The following is a 26,454-nucleotide window of genomic DNA, read 5'->3' as shown; positions in this document are numbered from 1 at the left end:
CCTGTTGTTCCATTGTGAATCAGAAAACTTTTTTTCACCCTTTATTTTACGTATTTTTGGTTTGGTAAGCTTTATCTTTCTCTTCAATTTTTTGTTAAATACCGTAAACGAAACGAATATTTGTTAATTAAATAAAAAATTATAAATAAAATAAAATTTATTTATATCCGATTCGTTTATATATTAATAAACATAACAAAAAATATAAAATAATAAAATATTGGATGAACAAATCATAAATAAGTTTAATATTTATTTATTTATATTCGTTTATTAAATTTATCAAATAACGATGAATAACATATTAATATTTATTAATTAAATAAATAAATTATAAATATGATAAAATTAATTAATTTTCGATTCGTCTACATTCCTATCAAGTGTATACAGTAAGGTCCCAAAGCCCAAACGTGACATGCTGCATACTTTTCCCCCTCCATGATGTGTCACTTTTACGCCTCCTAAAGCTAAAACAAACATTGCTTAAGATGGTAAAAACAATAAACAAAGATTTCATGTTCTCAAGTTAACGATGTAATTAAGAGATTGATCAATGATTTTACAAGTTGTTTTTAAAACTTTAACTGGCTTTAGAGAGCAAGCCAAAGTTTAGTTGAGAAGGAAGAACATACATTAAACTAGTGACAAAATCATTTGACATTTACACCTAACATTCCCAAATCATGATTTTCATCTGAAGTGAAGCCATAATTTGTTGAATGCCTACCTTTCTGAGGCAGTAAAATGGCCTGTAAATGAGTTCCATCTAATTAAATTCAAGAACATGGTCATCTGTCAGTCAATCCACAGAGCTATGTAATCTCCATAATCCAAGTATATGAATTTAGAGTGAATTCATGCATGGGACAATGGTTCACTGATGAGAAACTCGTGCCTGTTCTTGGGCCATGGCCCAGTGTTGTTGATGGGTTCAGTCTAAGAATCCATGTATGCCTAGGGACGGCAATCAAGCCCGTCCCTGACGGGTTTCGACCCGACCCGACCCTGTAGGTTCGGGTTTTTTTTTTTTGAATTTCGAATTTCGGGTCGAGGTCGGATCAGGTTCGGATATGCCTAAAACCCGACCCTACATAACCCGACATTATTAAAAAATTATTTTTTAATTAATTAATTAATTAATTATATATATATATTTATATAATGATATTTTTAAATATTTATATTTAAAAAATAATATTTTATATTTAAAAAATAATATTTTATTAATTTCGGATCGAATCGGATCGGATACGATTTACATAATGTCGGGTCGGGTTCGGGGCGAGCAAAACCCACCCCGAACCCGACCCGATGCCATCCCTATGTATGCCTCTCACTCATCTCTGTTTTTGGCTATTTTTGAAGTTCCCTTTGATTTAAATACGACATGATATAATTTTCTGTTTATCTAATTTTAATTGAATACAACATGATATCTTATTTTCTATTAGTATTTGTTTTTGTTCTGCTCTGCGACTTATTAGAAAGTAAAAAAAAATTGTAATAGCAAAACAATAGATATATATATTTTGTGATGAAACCAGTGTCGGTTTGTTTAATGAATTTAGTTGCCAACAGCTGCTGTCAGAGTGAATATTATTTATGATGCAGTGGAGCTTTTTGAAGAGATGAAGAGGGACAACATTGAGGCGGATAAGTTTATTCTTTCCAGTATTCTTTTTGCTTGTGAATGTGCTGGTAATCTGGATTATGGGAAAGCAAATACATTATTCAAAAAGATCTTGTGGTCAATGCTCATTTTAGGATATATGCAAGTTGTGGTCGCGTGGATGTTGCACAGCAATTGTTTGATCAGGTGACACCAAAGAACTTGGTTGCTTCAACAGCCATGATTTATGGGTATATATTTAAGACACGGAGATCGAGTTGAGGATGGTAGATTGATTTTTGACCAAATGGTATGGAAGGACTTGGAATCATGGAGAGCAATGATATCCGGTTATGCTGAGAGTGACCAACAACCTCAAGAAGCTCTTACATTGTTTAATGAACTGAAAGATCTAGGAATAAGACCTGATCAGGTGACAATGCTGAGTGTTATTTCTGCTTTTGCGAATCTTGGTTTACGAGATAAAGCCAAATGGATACATGTTTATGCTGAGAAGAATGGTTTTGGAAGAGCTTTGCCTATCAAGAATGCTCTCATTGATATGTCTGCAAAATGTGGGAGTCTGGATAGAGCAGGAGGGATTTTTGAGAAAATGACCAATATGATCAATTCATTTGCGACACACGGGGATGCCAATAATAATCTAAGCTTCTTTCATAAAATGAAAGAGGCTTATATCGAGCCCAATGGAGTTACATTTGTAGGTGTGCTTTATACTTGTAGCCATGCAGGGTTGATCAAGGAGGGCCGAAAATTCTTCGCATCCTTGATTAATGAACACACAAGATCACTCCTAAATATAAACGTTATAATTAGACATAATAATTCGTATATTCATATCATATAAAATATTAATAATTCATATATTTGTACTCATATAAACATAAAATATATATTTTTTATTTTATTAAATTTATATATAATTTTTTAAAATTATAAATCATATTATTTTTATAATTATTTTTATAATTTTATCATTGTCTCATATTTTATATTACTAATATTGGTTTAATCCGTACTAATGTGGGGAAAGTTGACCTTTATGGCTATATTATAATATGGAAATGTTTAGATTTGTCACTGATTTTCTTTCTCTTTGAGAATCAACCGAGCCAGTTTGGGAAAATCTCTTCCAGATCAAGAACTAGTAACTATACTCTTCATTGCAAACTCCTTGTTCTTTAGCCAATAATTTATCAGCATAGGAAAGAAAAGCCAATATCTCTGCTCTCATTTCCCTCATCAGTTCAGAGTCATTTGACCTTTTAAGGAAAACTGCAAACCTAAAAGGGTAAAAACCATTCCATTCCACTCCTTTTTAATTCAACCTTTCAATATTCAACTCATTGGAAGAACATCAAAAACAGACTTGTCATGGGAAAAACAGTAGCAAGTTTAGAATAATTTCATGCTGACCATGGTTGGGTAAAAAAATACAGGAAAATGGAATACCTCATAGCCTTTGGGTTTTGAAAATTGGGAAAAGAGATATTAAAACTGTGTTTTGCTATGAAACATTAGTATTTGGAGATAAGAAAAAAGTTTGAATTAAAATTGAAATTTTGAAAAATTTTTGTCTCTTCAAATAGGAAAATAAAAAGATGGGAAAAATGCATACTATATCAGGTGGGGGTAAAGAAAAAAAAAACACAAAAACAAAAACAGGAAGAAGCCTCCATTGAAATAATATATCCTCTGTTTTGACCAAAATTAGTACAGTTTTGTGCCAGCTGATCTTGTGAGCTTCTTAGAATAAGAAGGTGAATTACGTGTACTCGAACGGCTGGATTGGATTTGAATTTGCCGCAAAATGACTTGTGAACTCTAACAGCTTCTTCAACACGAAATTGCTTCTTGCTTCTTGCTTCTACTCACTTCATCTCAAACAGCTTCTGAGAATTACCTACATCGCCATTTTCCATCAAATTTGGCCTTGACTTCATTGATATAATCTTGGGTGCAATCTTCTTTCAGTACACAACACTATCTGATTTAATTTCAATATCCTTTTTCTTCCTCTAATCCCTTTTTTTTTTTCCTTCCAGGAAAGTGATAAAACAAAGTGTTGCTGGTAGTAAGGCTATTCTTATAATTAGATTTGACTGCAATGATCGTCCGTATAGATTTGTGGATATATCACTAGACATAAATTTTATGAGTCGTCATCAATATTTTTTATTTTAATATGATTGATCATCTAATCGAATCTATCTTAAACTTGATTCAGAAATCTTTAAAAGATAGATTTTAGTATACAAAATCAGATTTTAGATTCATAGTACGATTACACATGAGGAAGATTATAACACCCTTATAACATCCATCTAAAGGACAATATCAATTTGATTTCAAGTTATTCAAGTCTTAGAATATTTTCATAATTTACAAAATAATTTAATTATTGAAAATTGATTTTAAAATTACTCTAATAATTTTATAGTAATTTAAGATAATTTTTTTATTTCAGGAGTATTCATATAAATTAATATCCAACTCTAAAGAGATTGCATCATCAGGTTCATTAATTTATATCATTCATGAACGTAATTAGTAAATTTTTCTAATAGTTTAGTAAGATTTACTTTAATGTAGATATTTTAATATTTGGTTAGATTTCATTATAAATTCACTTTCAGAAGATTCATTAAATCTTTTTATAGTTTAGTAAAATTTAAGATTAAAATCTTCTAATAATTTGGTAGGATAAAAACCAATTGATTTTTGTTTTGAAAACTCTTTTTTAAATTTGAAAGAAACAAATAATTAAAATAAACAAAAATCATTAAGCAAAATATACCATACTATATTAAAACAATATATCATGTAATAATAATATAATATTTTATGCAATAATAATCATGTAATAATATAATATATCATGCAATTAATTAATAATCATGCAAAAATAAATATCACAAATAAAATGAAATATAATCATGCAATCAAACATAATCACACAAATAAATATATTGATAATTAGGTAATTAAATATTGTCATCCAAATAAATATACAATCATATCATGCAAAAATTAAATATGAAAACTAAGAGAATAAAAAAAGAAAAAAATCAAAATAATAAAATCAAAATTAAAAAACAAAATAAAAAAGAAAAACATATGATCAAGTCGAGCTAAGAGCACAGATCTTCATGCGGATTGTCAGGTCATTCAGGTTACGGGGTTTTTAAAATGACATCATTTTAGTGCAATATAAAAGGTGAAGTTTTTTCAATTTTCTCGTAAGGCTTTGGTTCTTTCTCCTTGTAGCCTTTGATTCATCTCCCTTCTCTCTAGAAAACAATGAACATCAAGAAGAGAATCTAATTTTTTCATATCCCAGTTAAACTCTGTTGTGCTGCCACCACATGCCATCGTTAACCTTTGTTGGTCGACCACTAAAAAATTCAATCAAATCTAGAAAAACCAAAAAATCAAACCATAATCCACAATCAAACTTTTGGAACCAAGAACTATTTCTTGAAACCAGAACTTCAGAATTTAAACTTAGAAATCAAAATAAAAAAATTCTTAGAGCTAAAAAATTAAACCCAAAAAGCTCTCCCCCCCCCCCCCCCCCCCAACAAAACTCCCAAGAACTTGGAAAACTTTTAGAATCTTTTATTGATTGCCTACCCTTCCTCTTTATCTGATTTCTGTGTGTACCATTTATAGGGATTCAATCCCCTTTTAATTTTGAAAAATAAATCAGTTTTGTGATTTTATTTAATTAATCTGATTTGATTTTTTCTGACTTTCCATTTTCTTTAAAGATTAGGATTTCAAAAATCATTTAATCATAAAACCCAATAATATGTCATGATTTAGTTTTCAGATTTGACCCAAATCTCAAACACGTTTTACCTTTCCTTTTTTTTAATTTTTTGATTTTTTCTTTTTTTTCCTTTTAGCTTTTTTTTTTATTTTTCTTTTTTTTTAACAAGTAAAATTAAACCAAAATAAATAAATCAAATTAAAATTAAAATTGTTCAAAATTTCTTAATCAAGCCCAATTAATGATCAAAGGTTTGTTTTAATTTTGAAAAAATTTTTGAATAAAATAAGATGTCTATAATAATAATAGAATAGACAGTAGGCATTTTTTTTTTTCCTTTTTGCCTTGTTTTCTTCCTTGGGATTGATGGTTTTTGTTGGTCCAAGAAGTATAAAAATATGTTGGAAGTATAGAGTGTAGAGTAGGAAAAAGCTTCCATAACTTACTCCAGTTTCTTAAGTTCTCGAACAAACAATTTACTATTTTTTAAATATTAATTTATATAAAAAAATTGATGTTATAAAAAAAATGTGTAAAATGTTGAAAAATATATGCAAGAACGATAATAGTATAAATTAGGAATTTTTAGTAGCTTTCAAACTGCAAGAACGAAAAATGACCTTTATGAGAAACATTTCCTATTTTCCATCTTTGATTATCCATTTTTTTCTCCTTCTTAACATGAGCTTGGCATCATTTTGAGGGACACTATTCATTATTATATTGTCAACAAAAAAAAAAAAAAAACTACTATCAATTTTTAAAGGATTTACATGTCTAATTTTTGTGGTTGGTTTGAGGTTACTTTCACCTAAACTGTAGTTTCTGATCATGCTAACTTAATTTGGCAAGAGGCTTATCGAATTCCGACATGTGGTTGAAACTAATTTGTCAGTTTAATTATACTTTCAACTCAAAATTAGACACTGAAAATGACCAGATTATTTTTTTTGGAGTTTATTTTTAATTTTTGGAGTTGGTAAATTTATTTTACGATATGTAATAACAATGAAAATAATATAAAAAGATATTAAAATAAAATAATTTAAAATTTTAAAAAATTATATATGAATTTAATAAAAACTTAAAAAAGATATTTTATATTTAACTAGATTATTACTAATGCAATGCATGAATTATTTTTATTTTATTTAAATTTAAATAAAAATATAAATTAATATTTTTGGATTATTTACTTGTTCAAAATATATGTAAAATATAAATAATATAATTAAAATATCAAATCATAATAAAAATAAAAATTTTAATTAAAAAATAACAAACTTTAAAATATACGATAAATAATATTAGAGAAAGAAAAAACATCCAAAAGATATTGTAAATAATATTATTAAGTATACCAACAAAATATTAAAATAGAAACTAAAAATTTTACCACTTCAAATGAACTTTATTCAATTTGCATCATTTTTAGCTTTTTTTTATCATTTTTATACACCAAAAGATTTATGTAATTTTAAGATAAGTTTTATTTATTTAAGAGAAATAATCATTTTTATTTTATACAAATAGGGAATATTAAATAAATAATCAGTTAAAAGATAAAATATATTACTTGATTGAGTGAAGAATCCATGAAAGAATAGAAGGTCTGTAGACAACATTGGTAAAAATATAAAGAATATATGTATTTTTGTAGTTTTGTATATTGTAATATATGAAAAAAAAAAGGTTAAAATTAAACTGAGAAAGCTTACCTAAACTAAATAGAAAAGAAAAATAAATCCATCTTAAATGGAAGAGCAATAAAAGAGTCATGCTAAACTTTGTGAGAAGATGGAATATTGTTTGAAAAATAAGTTGAATGGAAAATCGATAAAGAATTAAGCTATATAATTTTATTTAATTCATAAATATATTTAAATAATAATGTTATCTATTTAATTATCTTCTATTTAAATTGATTTTTTATTTAAATTTTGATAAATTTTAATCCATAAATATATTTAAATAATAATTTTATCTATAAATAATAATTTTATCTATAGATAATATCTAATCAGATAATAATATTTAAATTTTGGTATTTTATACTTTTATTCTCAAAAGAAAAATATCTAATCAAATAATTACTTGATAACTCTAAACTCGAGAAACTCCATCAAAGTGAATAATATGGCTTATTAGAGTTTAAAAGTTATCTAACATTCTTCTTACTGTTATTTATTTATGCACCGTGATTTCATCTACATAAATAAATGAAACAAATTTATTGAGTTTATTTTTTATTTGTTTTTAAATCATAATAAAAAAGATATTAGCTTAAGTGAGTTATAATTAAATTTATTATGAATTGAGAAATAGAAAAAAGAAATGTTATAGCTTATTTGAAAAAAAATCTTACCTAATGGAGTGAATAGAATAACTAGTGAAATAGTACCTATCATTAAAAAAAGCATGTTAGTTCCTATAGCAAGAATAAACTAATAAAAAGATAGATTAAATTAACAGTAGAGAAAATACGTTTAGCTCACACTACAACAAATTTGATCATTAGTGGTGCATAGAATAATATCACTAAATATTTGTTTTTCGTCACCCTATATATTTTGTGATAAAAAATTAAACGTCATGACGTTTGTCACATTTGTACCATTGCTAAAGGTCTAATATGACGATAATAAAATATCGTCACATATTGTGAATCTACAATGACAATAAAATAAAACATCACTTTATATTTTTTTTATGAATTTTTTATGACGTTAGGTTTCGTCAGCTATTTATGAAAAAAAAGTCATCAAAGGCTATATTCATCACAAAACAATGAGAAAATCTGATATATTAGTGATGAAAGGTAAATCATTGCAGTATTAGTGACAAATTATCGTCACCAATGATTGTAAGATAATGTCTACTGTGACAATAAAATCAAATGCCACCTTATGCATTAATTTTTATGACATTAGTTTTCGTTAGCTATGTATAAACAAAAACGTCATTAAGGTTAAAATCATCACCAACTAAATGATGAAATCTTATATATTAGAGACAAAAGGTAAATCATCACAATATTGGTGACACAATTATCGTCACGAATGATTATAAGATAATATCAAACATGATAATAAAATCAAATGTCACTTTATGCTTTTTTTTTTATATCACGTTAATTTTTGTCAGCTATTGATAAAGAAGAATGTCATTAAAGGTTATAATCATCAGCTATTTATAAATGAGGGCTTTCTTGAAGTTGTTTTAGTATTTATATCCTTTTTTTCACATTTTCTTAAAATATTACTATTAAAAGTCTATGACAAATATTGATTTAAATTTAAAATTTATTTTAATTCATATATATCTAAATCTATTTTTTAAAGCTAGTAGATTATTTATTAAAACTATCTTTATCTAGAATTAATATATTTAAAAGTTGGAGATAATGTAAGGATTATTTATAAAAAATATTAAAGATATTAAATAATATTTTAAAATTTTTTTATAAATTTAAATAATATTGTTAAGTGTAGATAAATTGAAAAAGATAAATTATTTTAAAATTTATTTTAAAATAAGATAAGATGATGTACAAGGGAAAATAATTTCATTAGAATTTAAACTGGTTTTTGATTAAATTTTAAAATTTAAGATAATTTAATAATTTTTAAAATATATTTTTTATAAATAATTTAAAATTAATAAATATATTATGTGTCATCATAATGAGAAGTTTTAAATATTATCTTAATATAAAAAAAAGTTATCCACATAAACGTTCATGTCAATAAATATTATCTGGTAACTATGTATATATATGATTTATCGATATAAATTATAATATAATAATTTTATATTTTATATATGTTTAATATAAATATAAAAATTATCAAATTCATTAATTTATGCAAGAGTGAAATGGCTCATCATATAAGATTATTTTAATTGGAGTGTATTTCTAAATTTTAGATTTGATATATTTAACGATGATATCAAAATAATATAAAAAAGACACAAAGTGACATAATTAGGCAAACTGGCTATCCCTGGACCAATTTTCTTAAGATGAGACTGGGACCCCATTTTTTTTCTAGGCATTGGCTACCAAGAAAGGAGAGTCTGCTCTATATTATTTACAAGTCCTCAAGCAAATGGGGTTGCTCATGCTGAAGCACACCATTCAAAGCCATAACTTGGCATTGGCTACATTAAGTTTGGTCACTGTCAAGCACCCTCAACATGCATTACTTGACCAGTAAATGTCCAGCAATGCCAATGGCCACAATGCCGTTTCAATCGATGTCTTTTGAGGGGTAACCAACCGTTTCCCTTGAGTAGTATCTTGCCAAAACCATGTATGAACAAGAAAAGATAAAGCTTTGGTTGAAATATAGAAAAAGGTTGTCAATGAGCCAGGCATGGCATTCACCCTTTAGAGATACTCTTACAACTATCTATACTCATTGAAAACTTGTTCCATATCAATCTCAATATTGTACTAAATGTAAATGCCAAAATGTTTTCAAAAGTAAGAAAAACAAAAATCCACCGATTTTAATCCTTGTGGGGTGAATCTTTATAAACCAGTGGCATTTTGTTCTGTTTCTTATGATGAAGTTTAGTTATTAGGGCCATATCTCGTTCTTCAAAATACCGCGTTTAAGCCTTGTTCTACATCTTAATTTCTTACCTCACTACCTAGGTTTTAGCTCTAATCCATTAGCTTGTAGAGAAGATCAATGATTCTCACATGGGGTTTTTTTATTAAAAATTTAGTGTGAGGTTGAATTTTTAAATATATATATATATATATATATTTAGAAGAGATTCATGTAGTGTAAATTTTTTTTAATTTTACATTTTAATAAATTTAAAAGATAAGAAAAATAAAAACATGAAAAAATAGTTTAATATCATTTTTTTGGATCTGTTAAAATCAATAATTAAAAAAATATAAGACTAAAAACGTTTTACACTACAAGTTGATTAAACCTGCTCATACATCAGGCCAGATTGGGTTTGGGTCGAGCCTAGCATGATATTTTAGTATTTTAAGTAAGCCCAAGTTCGACCCGACCTAATTTTTTGGGCCTCATTTTTTATTTAAATTCGTTCTTACATATAATAATAAAGTCCAAACCCACATAAAGTATTGATATTTAAAATTGAAATTTTTTTATTTTTTTGTAAAATGTTAATTTAACTAATTTACTTAATTTTGATTGAATTTATGAGTCATTTGAGTTTTGGTCCAATTTAATTTTGTTGAATGCAATTTAAAATTAGGTCATTGTTTTGTATAAAGAAAAAAAATGAGTTTTTATCATATTATAAGTAATAAAACAAATAAACCTTATCCATTATAAAAAAAAATAAAGCAAATGAATTTTCTCCTATTATGATAAAAATATTTTTTAATTTTTAGGCCGGATCAAGTCAGGCTTAGGCCTTAAATGGTGAAATTCAAGCCCAACTTTATTTTTTTGATTGGGTCTCATTTATTTATTCAGACCCATTTAACGGCTTAATATTCATGTCCAAATCTTTCAAAATTTCAAATAAGTTGTTCGGCCCATGAGCAGGTCTAAAGTTAATCCCTCATCACATAATAAGAGATCTTTCTTCATAAAATATAAGTAGAGATCCACTTATATTATTATAATTCCTACATATCTTTTTAAACCTTTAAATCAAAATTAAATTCAAGACTTATTTGAATCAAAATAATATTTTTAAATTTAATAATTTAATCAAAAAATATAAAAATTACAATAATTTTTAGACCTTGTTGTTTATATATATAATGCCCTTCATATGGTTAGATGCATTCGCTTGGCTTTTGAGAAAAAACAAATGTACTATAAATTTAGACCCATAAACCACAATTTTATAATTTTGTTATGATATTTTGATCATTATTGGTTATAAAGCTAATGCTTTTGTTGTATCTTATAAAGTGGGGTATTTATTTTGTTCCAATATTATATTTATTTAGTTATTTTTAATTTTTGTTATTAAGGGTTCATTTGCATGAGTGATGAAATTAATTTTGAATAAATTAAAAATAGTGGTAAGCAGTGAAATTAGTTATTGTAACGGTGAGATTAATTACTATAGCTGTGAGATTAAAATCAATAATGAAATATATGTTTGGATAATAAAATATTGTTGATGGTTAGATAAGAATAAAAAATAATCGTTAAAGACTTTATTTTAGAAGTGTATTGGTAAATTATTTTTATATATTATTTTTTACTATTATTTGTAATATTTAAAATCTTAAAATTTTAATTCAATCAAAATATTGATGCATATTATTTATTTATTATATAATAATAAATTTTATTTATATTAAATTAATAAAATTATTTTAAAATTTTCAAAAAAAATCAAGAAAAAAATAAAAAATAAAAGTTAAATGGCATGAAAACCATTACAACTTTAAAGACCCAAAAAAAAAAAAAATCATGGGCAAAATACGAATAGAATTTGCAATGAGAATGGAAACCTTTCATATTTAGGATTTAGGATTACTAATAGAAGAGTAATTAATGCAAGTCAAGTCAATATAATGAGAAATTCGAACTCGACTAATTTGATATTCAAAATTCAACTCAAGTCCAAGCTCAATCGAGTTTTAATTTTCAAATTTAAGCTCGACTTAAGATAAAAATTGAGTTACTTGAACTTGCTCTATTAGGCTCGTTTATCAAATAAAAATAAGCTTGATTTCTATATTCGACTTCAAACTGGATTATTTGTGTTTGAATTCAACCTCAATTTGATATATAAGGGTAAAATAATAATTTTTAATTAAAATAATAAAAATATATATTAAAATATAAAAACTTGATTAGATTAAGCTACTTAAGCTAGGCATTAAATGTTTGAATTCAATTCATTTGACAAGTCAAGTTGTTTAAGCTCGTCTCTGCAATGATTAAGCCAAATTCAAATTTTATCCAAACAAAACTTGAGTAACTTACGAACACTTGTATATCATTTACATCCCTAATTACCAAACTTCCAAACAACTTAACAATGTGATTTGCATAAAAAAAAAAAAGAGAAATAATGTTGCAATAAGATCTAATGACTTTCTAATGAGCCTAAATCAACTTCAATCATTTTTTACCAACAACTATTTCAATTTCAATTTCAAAGTCTCTTCCAATCTTAGAAGAAAACCAACTGTTTGGGATGTTGTCTGTTGTAACAATTTTATGGACTATCAAATTAAAATTTTAAAAATTTCAAAATAGAGGAAGTTGCCACCAATATTTTTTTAAGTGTAATTGGCCAACTAAAAAGTTTATCTTTTAACTAAAATTTAAAATTAATTAAAATCTATTAAAAAAATAATTTTAGTCTACGAAAATTAAAGTCAAGTTCAAAGGTATGGTTACACATAGGGAAAGATTAGCACCCCCACAGCGCTCATTTTAAAAATGACACTAATTAATCATGTGTTATCTTTTAATTTTGACAAAAAGGTCTTAACTTTGATATCTAAAAATAATTTTCGTAATTTTTCCTTATTGCAACAAAATTTATTTTTTTTTAAATCTTTTGCTTGAAAATAAATAAGAACCTTACATTAAAGAATTCTAAAAAATATTACAATACTTTGCTAATATTAAAAAAAAAATTCATTTCTATAGATTTTTTAAAAATCACTATTCAAACTTTTCAAGAATTACATCCTCGGCAATTCAAAATCAATATTTATAATGCATATAATAAAATATGATATCCATAATTTAATTCAAATAATGTTGTATTATTTTTTTATAAAAATTCATTTATTATTCCATTATTAAATAAAAAGCAAGTGAAAATCTTTATTGAAAATTATTCTAAATGTCCTAATACTTTAATGGCATTTTAAAAAAAAAAATTATCTCACTTAGAGATTTTTAAAGAGTCACTACTCCAACCTTTTTAGAATATCATCTTCAAAAATTTTCATATTTGAATCAACATTTATTTTATTTTATATTTTATAGAAATTAATTTCTATATTTTTTAATAAAGTAATGGTAAACTTTGGTAGTATAATATACATTTTTATATATTCTAAATTATTCTAAATACTCAGATACTTTTGTAGTATTTTAGTAAAATTTTCTCACCAAAGAATTTCTTGAGAATTATTACTCAGATTTCACTAAAATCTCATCATCAAAAATTGATGTTCATTTTTTATTTTTATGAATGCAGATGATGAAAGGATTCTTTCATAATACAAATTGTAGACACTCTATTTTGTTTAAAAAAATTTTCGAAATCGAAAATGGGCTTCAGCCATAAATTGGGCCAATTAAAAAGCTTCGAGCCTAATAGAAAAAAAATTAATTTTAATTTGATTTAATTGTTTGGTTTAATTTTACTTGAAATAGAAAGTAAAAACAAAGTCAAAAGTAAAAGAAAAAAAATCAGAAAAGAAAATAATGTGAATTGAACTTGATTTGATTCTGAATAATCTTGAAAATTTTCTTTATCTTCATGAAATTGGAAAGTCACCAGAAATTAAAATCAAATCAAATCAAATCCCAAATTATGTGAAATTTTTTTAAAATTAAAAAGGTTTTGATCTTTATAAAACCAAAAACAAATCACACACAAAAGAGGGGAAGAAAATTCCAATAGTGATAAGTTTTTTGGATTGGTTAGTTTTGAGATTCAATAGTTTTGATTTCTAGGTCTACTTTTAGTTTTTTTTTTTTTTAATTTCATCATGGGATGTTTCAAATCTTTGGTTTTAGGATTAGTTCAAATTCTTGATGTTATTGAAAGCTGTTTAAAACCTTAATCTTTAGGTTATTGGTTTGTTAATTTGATTTTTTGAAACTAGGTTTTGATCTTTAGGTTGATTCTAGTATTTTGGAATTTGGGTTTGTTAGGATTTATCTAGGTTTAAATTTTTTTTTTTTTTGGGAAAATTTTTAGGGATTTTTGGTTTTAATTTGAATGTTTGAATTTCTAGGTTGGGTATAAAGATTCTAATGAGTTTTGAATTATTTGGTGGAGTGTACAGTGGCCAGAAGGTTTTGGTGGTGGCCATTTTCTTGGTTCATCAAAATTTTTGGGAAGGTTTGAAGATTTTTGCTATCATTTAAAGTTTCGATGGTAAAATTTGAGTGCTTGGCTGAAATTTTGGGAATTTGAATGTTTTATTGAATGTTTAGAGAGAAGAAATAGAGAAAAAAAATCTAGAGAGAGAATGATTAGAAGGATTCTGAACCAAATAAAAATTTTGACCATTATATACCTATCACTAAATAGCATCATTTTAAAGAGGACGGGCTGACTCGCGTGAACCCATGGAGATCCATGCATAACTAGGCTCTAAGACCGGACCCAATCACAAGGTTTTATTTTTATTTTTCTTTCTATTTTAATTTTTTGTTTTATTTAATTTTCTAATTTTTTTAATTTAATTTAATTTATTTTTATTTATTATGTGATTGAATTATTTAACAATGAAAAAAAATCTAGAAAGGTTATTTATTATTTGCATGATGTTTATTTAGTTTTTACATGGTATTTATTTTTGCATGAATTTAATTACATAATTATTAATATATATTTATTTGCATGATTGGTATATGATTAAAATAAATAATGGTCTATGATTAATATATTTATTTGCATATTTGTTTGTGTGATTGCATAATTATTTAATTGCATGATAATTAATATTATTGCATGATAGTTTATGTTATATTATATTATTTGCATGATAATTTTTGTTTATTTTAATTGATTTTCTTTTCTTTCAAATTAAAAAAAAAGGTTTTAAAAAATAAATTTCCAATTCTACCAAACTATTAGAGGATTTAAATATTGAATTAAGTCTCACCAAACTACTGAAAGGGTTAATAAATTTTCTTAAAAAATGTTTTCAAAATCCTACCAACATATTGGAAGATAATTTTCAATAAAAAATCTTATTAACAGATTAAAGGATATTATAACTATAAACTTGGTTTATAGGTATTTATCTTCAATAGAAAGTCTTATTAACAGATTGGAGAATATTTATGACTAAAAATTATGTTTATAGATATTTATTTCTGGAAGCAAAATTAAATAAATTCGATAAGGAACCTCTTCAAAGTGTGACAAATAGTCTCATTGAATACTCCTAAGGTGAGAAAATATTCTTAAATTGGAGTAATTTAGGAAAAATTTTCAATATTAAATTATTTGGTAAATTTTAAATATGTTTTAAGGCTTGGATAACTTGAAATCAAATTTGTATCATCTTTTGGATAGGCATTGTGAGGGTGCTATAACCTTCTTCACGTGTAACCGTACTTCAAATCTAAATCTAGTTTCGAAAACTAGAATCTACTATTTAAGCATACCTAAGTCAATCTTGGGACTCCTTTTTAAATGTGACAGATTCTATCAATCTCACCTCCTAAAGTTTATATCTAGTAGTAGGTTCACGAATCTATAAGTTATGATAGTTTGGTGACTCTACTGAAGAGATCAAGAGTCAGGCCAATAAATGATTTCTCGTTATCCAAGCCTAACTTAATAAATTTAAGATTTTTTTCTTTCTTGTTTGTATTTTATTTGTTTTATTTATTTATTCATTTTATATGCTTGTCATTCTTTTACACATGCATAACGCGAGCTTTACACCCAAGTTTTGTCCCTTAAGAGGGAGTAAAGTACCTGCGCCTTCGTGAGATATTATATCTCTGCATGGGCTAGTAAAAATCTCTTATTCAAATTGAACCATTTCCCCTTGTAACCTGTAATGGGTGATGATTGTGGTGTCTTACTAGTTTATAATAACAATGATGTAAAGAATAATTTGAGAACCATTAGATTGTCAAACCTTTGAACCTAACATGTAAATAAACCCTAAGAGTCTGAACCTAGGTTAAAGCCATGCCTTTCCTTATGTTAGAAAATCCTAAATAGGAAATATAATGGGACATTTATTTTGCTTGTAAATTTATATATATTTTTTATATATATTATCCTTTTATGTTGATTTTTTTATATTATTCTTTGTATATATCATTTTTACTAACCCTTTTTCTTTTATTGTATATGCATGCATTCACATCATTAAATCCTCCTTATTGTATTCATGTATTTTTTGCATTCATTCTCATGTATAATCTAATGGTTCCATAAATATCATTTTAAATTTTCACCCTAATTATGAGAAATCAAGATTCAAGGATAACTCAACACCAGTATTACACCTAGGCCCAAGCTAAAAAAATTAAATAAGATAATGCAAGCCATGTTGAGAAATTAGAAAATGCCCAATAGGAGATTAAGGGAGAGCTGAATAAAATCTTTGAGGCATTGGGCAAGTTAAATAAAAGAAAGACAGTAGGAGAAAATGTTTTACATGACATTGTCGATCCTTTATATCTTTTGGGTTATGGCCTATATTATACCTAATCCACTCTAAGCTTTCCACCACAACAGTTTGCAATTTTTACAAGCTATACTTACTCAAAAATGCCACTTACACCTACCAAAGGAAATGTCTAAAGCTACAACAACCTTGGCCTTGCTGAAAAGGCAATTGAACCAATCAAAGTTCCTAATTTGGATGTCCCAAAAGAGAAATTAAAAATGTTTAAGGCTTTGAAATATTTAAAAGCTAATTGCAAGATGAACATGCTCGATGAGAGGTTGTGAGTTGTTGAAATGATAGATTTTTATGGCTCCACGGATGTTATTGGCCTTTGTTTGGTCCGAGATGTTATGATTTCTTCGAAGTTTAAAGTTTCAAAGTTTGAGAAGTATAATTGTACTAAGTGTCCGATAACTTATGTCATCATGTACTATAAAAAAATAACTGCTTATACCAGTGATGAAAAACTATTGATGTATGTGTTTTAAGATAACTTTACTGGTTCAACTGCAAAGTGGTTTATTCAGTTAGATCAAACCTGCATCCTCTTTTGGAATGAGCTTGCTTGGGTATTTATTAATCAATACTATCACATCATTGACTTGGCCCCTAATCGTTTTTCTTTACAAAGCATGGAGAAGAAAACAACAGAGTCCTTCAAAGAATATGCCAAATGATGGAGAGATATGGCTGTTCAAGTTTAACCTCCTATAATTAAGAAAAAAATAACTGTCTTGTTCGTAAGCATCCTGAAGGTACTTTATTATGCGAAGATGATATAGAACGCATCAAATAACTTTACTGATATGGTGAACTTAGGGGAGATTATTGAAAACGTCATCATGAATGGCAAGCTTGAGGAAAAAAAGGTCGACAATGATAAAAAAAATGGGATGCTTAAGAAAAAAAAAGTTGAAGCCCAAGTGGTGAGTTTTGAGGATTAGCAATTTAGAAGTTATACTCCATATCCATCATATGTTAATCTTGTTTACTACTCAATAGTTAATAATATTGCATAAATCGCTTACCAACCTCATTACCTAACCATGAATAACATCTACCCAAACCTTTATCAACTAGCCTTTCAAGCATCTGCATATGAGCCTAATCCTATCACTACACCAGTTTTAAAGCCTAACAGTCAAGCGAATGATTTGAGAAGATTTAGAGGTAACCAAGAGAGAGCTCACATTGATCCTATCTCTATAACCTATATTGAGATATTCCTAAAATTAGTTAAAAATTACTTAATATCTCCAGTTCTTTTGAAATCATTAAAGCCACCTTATCTCAAATGGTATAATGTTAATGCCATATATGATTATCATAATGAAAATATGGGTTACTCTATAGAAACTTGTCTTATTTTCAAGCATAAGGTGCAAAGTTTGATTTGAGTAGGCTCGGTGAGCTTCAATGAATCAGGAAAGCTGCATGTCCACAAAGACCATTTGCCTGATCACCTAGGGGCATAATTTTGAGAAAGATTTAAAAAGGTTGATTGAAATTGCTTGTCATTTAAGATTTCTTTGGAATGATATGTATTAGGATTTCATTTTATTTTTCATCATTTTATTAAAAAAGGTAGATATGACGCATTTTTTAGATATTTACCCTTTGGTGTGAATTATTATCATATGCTTTTAACTTTTCACATCTTTTCACATATCCATTCCCAAATTCTATATAATGAATGTTCAGACAGTCATGATAATAATTCAGAATTCAATTTTGAAAGCATTATTTATATTGGTATAATTGATAACTTGAGATTATTTTAGCAAATAATTTTGCTTATTGAAAGAGGAAAGTGGTGTAGTATATAATCTTTGTAATGGTTCATTTACAAGTCAGCTTTTAATCAATAAAAGTTCTTTATTGAGAGTATTCATATTTGATATAAGAAATGATAATCTTTCTTTTACCCTTCACAAAAAAAGTAAAACTATCATTTGCTACTTTTTTTGAGCATTTTGAATTTTTTTTTTAAAGAATCCTAACCAAAGATCTCCCCCACACTGAAGGTAAAGTTTGAGAAGCTTGTTTACAGAAGCACCTTAGTGATTTCAGGGACAAAGCTTTTTTGTACTCAAATCTTCTTGAAAAATGATGAAAAGTAAAAAAAAAAAAAAAATTGATAGGGGCAAAATGTCAGGATGCCTTACATAGAAAGAAATGATCTTTGTTTTAATTACTTTTCAAATACAATTTGGGCCTGTTTTATCCATTTCTTTCATAACCCTTTGCCTTAGCCTACATTACATCCTTTAAACGTCCATTTTGATTAAATGAGAATACTTGAATTGGAGAATCATGAATTGAATTAATGTAGATTTACCATTAAATTGTTTAGAATTTTGATTAAAGTATCACTGATGGATCGAAAGAGAAAGAGAAAGAAGAAGAAAAGATGGGAAAAAGATATGCAAAAAATGAAAAATGAAAAAAGGAAAACTTGAACTGAAAACCCAAAAAGGTAATTTAAGTAATAAACTAAAGATTTGAGAAAATAACTTTATTTAAGAATTCCAAGAATTTGGATAGGGATTAGTTCAAAAGATCAAGAATATCAATGTAATGTGTTTTTTAGAAAGAATTTTGAGTTAGAGTTCAAAATTGTTTGAACAATCATTATTTTGGATTTTGATATCCCATTTAAATAGCCGCAACATTTGGCTTTCATTTATCTTTGAGTAATTCTTAATCATACTTCTTTTTTATAATGAACACCCATTTTTCTTATTCTTTACCAAGTGTACATCACTTGAATGAATTGAGAAAATGTATCATGTTTGTCACAAATTGGAATGATGATAAATAAATGAATGATAATGTCATAAAAGTTTTCTCCATTATTTTGAAAGAAATCCAAGATGATAAAAGTGATGGAAGCTTAAGAAGATGATTTGAAAATGGCAAATAAAGTGAAGTAGGAATGAATACAATGATAGACCAGTCAATATAACCTATGAGTTATGACTAGATGAGAAAAATAACTTGGATTGAATGATTGAATTTGTTTTGAGATCATTAACGCTGAGAAGCTGAAGAGGAATATATGAGATGATTGAGTCTTGAGAACCTTGTTACTATAATTGAAATTTCACGGCATTGATTTGGTGACATCTACACTACATATATTGTGTTTACATCTTTGATAATTACACTTGCATCATGGTTGAGGCATGCATTTGTTGGACATTTGCATTTGCTTCATTTAGTGAAAATCTAGATTATTACATTTGTAACATGTAAAATGAAATTTGCATTGACATTTATTGCATATAAAATTTGACTTTGATTGGAGAAAATGTTTAACTTTTGATTCCTTGAATAAAGAAGATCTTTCATGATGAGATTTTTTTTTACAAGAAAAACTTTCCAAACTTTTAAAGTTATAGAGCATTTGTTTAAAAGAGCTTTTCGAATGAGAATTTTTAAAATTTTGGATGTGAAAACATAAAGTTTTTGAAAAAAGACCTTTGAAACTTTGGATGTGAATCTTTACAATTTTTCGAATGTGAATCTTTAAAATTTTGCATGTGAACCCTTAAAAGTTTTTAAATGTGAACTTTTAAAATTTTGGATATGAATCTCTAAAATTTTTGAAATTTTATATGCGAGTCCTTAATTTTTTTAGAATGAAAATATTTCATTTTTGTATATGAAACCCTAAAATTTTTTGAATAAAAATATTTGAATTTTGGCTGTGAACCTTGAAATCTTTGATGTGAATCCATGAATTTTTTCAAATATAAAGCTTTAAATTTGGATGTGAATCACTAAAAAAATATTTTGAATGGGAATATTTGAATCTTGTATGTAAATTACAATTTGCGAATCTTTATAATGATAAAAATTATTACGAGTTTAAAAAATTTTATGAATCTCCCATTTTTGCAAAATTGAAATTCTTACAAACCTTAAATTCTTATGAATGTGAAGTTCTTGTGAACCTTAAATTCTTACGAACTTAAAGTTCTTGTGAGCCTGAAATTCTTAAGAACCTAAAACTCTTGCAAACCTGAAGTTCTTGTGAATCTGAAGTTTTATGAAACTTGGAACCTTTGCCAAATTGAAACCTTTTAAAATCTAAAAAAATCTTGTGATTCTAAAACGAATCTAAAACCTCTGTGAAACTTAGAATCTCTGTGAATCTAGAACCTTTGAGAATGTTGAATCATTTACAAACTTTTTGAATCTTTACGAAACTTGAAATTCTTACTAACCTTTATGAATCTTGACTTTTGGTGAATTTTGAAATCATTACGAATTTTTTATAAATCTTGGAATATTAGAAAATTTTAATTTTTGCTATGGAACCTTGCAAATCTTTGTAGTTTATGGATCCTTGAATTTTCAAAATTTAAATCATTGGATTTCAAGCTAAAATTTTTCTGGATCCAAGCAAAATGGATGTCTTTTGACATTTCCTAATTAAAATTTTTAAAGTTGTTTAGCCTTTGTATAGAGGAGCCTATTTCTTAATTTAAAATTATTGAGCCTCTGTTTAGAAGAGTTATTTGAAATTTTTTTTTTTTTAAAGTCGCTTGCCTCTTTTTAGATGATTCTTTTTTATTAATTCGAGATTGGACATAATGATTATCTATGTCTTTACGTAATTCTTATTTCATAGAAAATACACAAAGTCGGCCAACTATAGACACTCCATTTTGTCTGAAAATTTTTTTAAAATCGAAATTAGGCTTCAATTGTGAATTGGGCTTGATTGGGAATCTTCAAGCCCAATAGGAAAATTTTTTATTTTAATTTGATTTAATTGTTTAGTTTAATTTTACTTGTTTTAGAAAGTTTTTTAAAAAAAGTAAAAAGTCCAAAAAAAAAAAAAAAGAAATCAAAAAAGGAAAGAACGTGAATTTAAATTCAATTTTGAATAATCTTGAAAATTTTCTTAATCTTCATGAAATTGGAAAGTCATCGAAAATTAAAATCAAATCAAATCCTAGAATATATGGAAAATTTCCAAAATTAAAGAGGTTTTGATATATAAAACCAAAAACAAATCACACACAAAAGGGGAAAAGAAAATTCCAATAGTGATAAGTTTTCTAAAGTTGTTAGTTCTAGGATTCAGTAGTTTTGATTTCTAGGTCTACTTTTAGTTTTTTTTTTTTATTTATCATGGGAAGTTTCAAATCTTTGGTTTTGGGATTGGATTAAATTCTTGATGTTATTAGAAGCTATTTAAAACCTTAATTTTTGGGTTATTTGTTTGTTAATTTGATTTTTTGAAACTGGGTTTTGATATTTGGGTTGATCCTAATTTTTTGGAATTTGGTTTTGCTTGGATTTATTTGGGTTTGGTTTTTTTTTTTTTTTTGGAAATTTTTTAGGAATTTCTGGGTTTTAGTTTGAATGTTAGAATTTTTGGGTTGGGTATGAAGATTCCGACGAGTTATGAATTATTCGGTGGGATGTATGGCGGCTGAAGGGTTTTGGTGGCAGCCATTTTTTGGGTCCATCCAAATTTCTGGGATGATTTGAAGATTCTGACTACCATTTGAAGTTTCAATGCCAAAATTTAGGTACTTGTTCGAATTTCTAGGAATTTGAATGTTCTGTTGAATGTTTAAAAAAAGGAAATAGAAAAAAAATCTAGAGAAAGAGTAATCAGAAGGATTTTGAACCAAAGAAAAATTTTGACCATTATATACCTATCACTAAATGGCGTCGTTTTGGAAAGGACAAGCTAACCCGTGTGAACCTATGGAGATTTGCACATAACTTGGCTCCAAGACCTGACTCGATCGTAAGATTTTTTTTTATTTTTTTTTTATTTTAGTTTTTGGTTTTTATTTTATTTTTAAATTTTCTAATTTATTTTTTCTTTTTTATTTATTATGTGATTGAATTATTTAAGAATGAAAAAAAATTTGAAAGGTTATTTATTATTTGTGTGATGTTTATTTAGTTTTTACATGGTATTTATTTTTGCATCAATTTAATTACATAATTATTAATATATATTTATTTGCATGATTGATATATGATTAATATATTTATTTGCATATTTATTTGTGTGATTGCATAATTATTTAATTGCATATAATTCATATTATTGCATGATAGTTTATGTTGTATTATATTATTTGTATGATAATTTTTGTTTATTTTAATTGTTTTTATTTTCTTTCAAATTAAAAAAAAGGTTTAAAAAAAATTTTTAATCCTATCAAATTATTGAAGGATTTAAATATTAAATTAAGTCTTACTAAACTATTGGAGGACTTAGTAAATTTTCTTAAAAAATATTTTCAAAATCCTACCATCATATTGAAAGATAATTTTTAATAAAAAATCTTACCAACAAATTAGAAGATATTTCTTACTATAAACCTAGTATATAGATATTTATTTCTGAAAGAAAAATTAAATGAATCTAATGATGGAGTCTCTTCAAAATATGACAAATAGTCTCTTTGAATACTCTTGACGTGAGAAAATATTTTTAAATTATTACTAACATATTGGAGTAATTTAAGAAAAATTTTTAATATTAAATTATTTGATAAATTTTAAATATATTTTAAGGCTTGGATAACTTGAAATCAAACTGATACCATCTTTTAGATAGACGTTGTGAGGGTGCTATAACATTCCTTATGCATAACTGTACTCTCAAATCTAAATAAGATTTTGAAAACTAAAATCTACCATTTAAAGATACTTGAGTCAATCTTAAGACTCTTCTTTAAATTGGATAGATTATATCAGGTGATTAATCGCACCTTAACAAAAAGATTGGTAATGACTCCTAAAGTTTATGTTTAATGATAAGTCCACGAATTTATACGTTATGACATCAATAATAATAAATAATAAATAAATTTACAACTTTTCAGATTATCCAAATGTTTGAATTTTGGTATTATATTTCCTTTTTTTAATTTTCATCGTTTAATGTGCATGCAATTATAAGGAAATAAACAAGTAAACAAAAATGAAAAAGTTACTAAGCAATTAAGTTTGACCCTATGAAGAGGGAAGCCTAAAATTATTTAAGCCAAACTTGGAGTGGGCCAAAGCTGGGTCTGGATTGATAGGTCTAGTCCAGAGCAGGTCGTGGGTAAACTAGGCCAAAATTTCTTTCGACCTTCTCTTTCACTCTATCGGATTAGATTGTTCTAAAGGCATGTAGATTTTGTTGAATCTAAGCCGAAAGTCATGGTTCAAACATCATCTTTTTGCTGTACTCCACCATCAAAATGGCTTGGGCTTTCATTATGTCTCTTCCCTTGGTATGGCTATCTTCTTCTCTTCCAAATCTTAAGCTTTAAATCTCGTTGGAACCTTAGAACTGAAAAAACTAGTTTTGGCTTTTGCAGAAAAAATTTGTTGTCAGCTTCTCTTTACTTTCAATGCTATTTTTTCCCTCCCAAGGGATGTGGTTTTTTTTTTTTTTTTTTTATGTTTGGGTTTGACAAATCTTGGGTCTGGGTGTTGGGTTCAGTATGTAAGTAGGACCAATTTTTTTTTGGTCGCTTGATAGTGGGTTTAGGGTGGATTTTGTTGGTGGTTGGTGTTCGATTGAATGGGTTTTTGGTAGTGGCAAGAGAGTTAGTGGGGGTTGTTTCGGTCGAATAGGTGTTGGTATAGTTATTTTGGAAATCAGTTGGTGGTTACAATGGTGGTGAGCCGTAAGCAAATGAGTGGTTTGATAAGGAGTGTCGAGGATTGTGGACGTTGAGTTTGGTTTAAGGGGTCTGTGTTTGATGTTTTTGGTGGATGTGGGGTGAAAGGGATCTCAATTGCAGAGAGGGATTGAGTTGTGAAGGGGTGTTTGGAAATGACAATGTTACCAAAGGGTCTCGGTAATTGCAATAAGGATGATCAACAAGGTTCTGGCTTGTTGCTCTGGTGGTAATATAGGTGGTTGATGATGGGGAATCGTGGGAAAATCCCTAGTTACCGAGTGAGAGTGAGAAAATTATTAGTTTTTATTACCTCTTTTTTTGTAAAAAAAAAAAAAATTATTTCCTTTTCTCCCTAATCTTCCCATTCTCTAGGTTTTTCAAAAATCAACATTCAGATAAGACATAAGAATTTAATGTTCAGTAAAGCCGTAGTAGTAAGCTGTTGCATTTTGAATGATGTACTTGATGCAATTTGAGCTATGAGTTTTAGTTTCATTAATCCATGTTAGGGGACAGTAAGGTAAAAGAGGAGGTAAAAAATGTAGAGCTAGAAATGGGCAAGTGAATTGAGGAAAGGAAAAGTGGGGGAAGCCATTGGCAATTGAGATTTTTTTTTCCTTTTTTTGTTTTTTTGTAAATTTTTTTTTTGTTAGGCTTTTTTTTTTGGAAATTTTGTAATTAAATCAATAAAATGAAATTGGACCTTAAAATAAGATTTTGGCTCACAATTGAACTTTGGGCTTTTATTGGACGTCCAAGTAAAATATTTCGAAATCAAATGATTCAAAATGAAATCCAAACAAATTCAATTAAATAAATCTAATTAAAATATTCAAATAAACTCAAATCGAACATAAAAATCGAATAAATATAAACGAGTTCAATTTAATTAAAGTCCAAATTAAAATGTTCAAACTAAATATAAAATTCAAACAAACTTGAAATGATCCGAATAAATTGAGGTGACTACATTCTCTCTACTGCATGAAGAATGTAGAATCCCTTATTTATTTATTTATTTATTTATTTTCAATTATTGAAGAACGAAGAATCTAATCTGCCCATTCCCATACCAACTTCATCTTATTTCTTGATGTAAAAACAACTGAAAACTCGCAAGTCCGGAAATCAGACTTAAGCCTTGGATTTCAGTTTCACACACAAAATCTAAGTTTTATAAATATGATAATCCTTTTTTGTTGAACTAATAAGATCCTGATAGATTGATTTTGAATACTATAATAATTCATTATCTTATTGGTAATTGTGTTCTAATAAAATAATATTTTTTATTATAATAAAAATTTATGTAATTTGTTAATAAAATATTAAAATTTTAATTTTAATAAAAATTAATGTCATAAATAATTTTTAAATTATAATAAAATAATCAATTTCATGCTTAAATTTTAAAAATTTTTAATATTACATAAATTATAAATATATTAATTAATAGGATTCTTTCTTAAAGAGACCAAGCCCAACTCAGTTCATTTCTAGCTGCATATCTAAGCTTTTTACGTCAACTTTATCAACTCTAAAGACCCTATCTTTGTTAGCGATCATCTAAAAAGTACGGATACAAAATATGAGTTTGACACGAAATATCAAAGAAATATAAAAAAATTACAAATGTGAGACTTTTAAGTTGTAAAGTTTCAAACTCAAATTATGTGAAGCAAATATGAAATATAAGAAATGAAAGAGAATTATATATAAATTAATTCACATATTTATAAAAATTAAAAATAAAAATTATATATAATTTTTATTGAACTTAAATTTTATTTTTATATAATTTTTATTTTTAATTTATATATTTTTTTTTGAATTTTTAATTTATATACATGTGTGAATTAATATAATTACATTAAACTTAACTTAATATCTTTTTTAAAATTTTTTATTATATAAATTAAGTTTAATGGGTGTATTTGAAATTTATTTTTTTAATTTGGATTAATTTTAATTTTTAATATATATATGAATTAATATAATTATATTAAACTTAATTTAATCACACTTTTTTTAATTTTTTATTATA

At 26.4% G+C, this 26,454-nt stretch overlaps 1 protein-coding gene across 1 annotated transcript; it reads left to right on the top strand.

Moving 5' to 3' along the window:
• Positions 1-864: 864 nt before the first annotated feature.
• On the top strand, positions 865-2,480 carry LOC111298259 (pentatricopeptide repeat-containing protein At4g14820-like). Its single transcript, XM_089745714.1, has 3 exons — positions 865-951; positions 1,572-1,819; positions 1,877-2,480. Exons 1-3 carry the CDS (start codon positions 865-867, stop codon positions 2,478-2,480), a joined length of 939 nt encoding a protein of 312 aa, XP_089601840.1.
• The last annotated feature ends 23,974 nt before the right edge of the window (positions 2,481-26,454 follow it).

Source organism: Durio zibethinus, chromosome 16 (assembly GCF_047325235.1).
Source record: "Durio zibethinus cultivar Kanyao isolate XHJ-2024 chromosome 16, ASM4732523v1, whole genome shotgun sequence".
NCBI classification, from domain to species: domain Eukaryota; kingdom Viridiplantae; phylum Streptophyta; class Magnoliopsida; order Malvales; family Malvaceae; genus Durio; species Durio zibethinus.
This window is presented reverse-complemented; position numbering and strand designations above follow the sequence as displayed.

Coding starts and splice junctions, on each gene's coding strand:
- LOC111298259 (XM_089745714.1), top strand. CDS start 865: ATGGGACAATGGTTCACTGATGAGAAACTCGTGCCTGTTCTTGGGCCA. Junction 952..1,571: donor GGTTCAGTCTAAGAATCCAT/GTATGCCTAGGG, acceptor TAATGAATTTAG/TTGCCAACAGCTGCTGTCAG. Junction 1,820..1,876: donor CACAGCAATTGTTTGATCAG/GTGACACCAAAG, acceptor TATATATTTAAG/ACACGGAGATCGAGTTGAGG.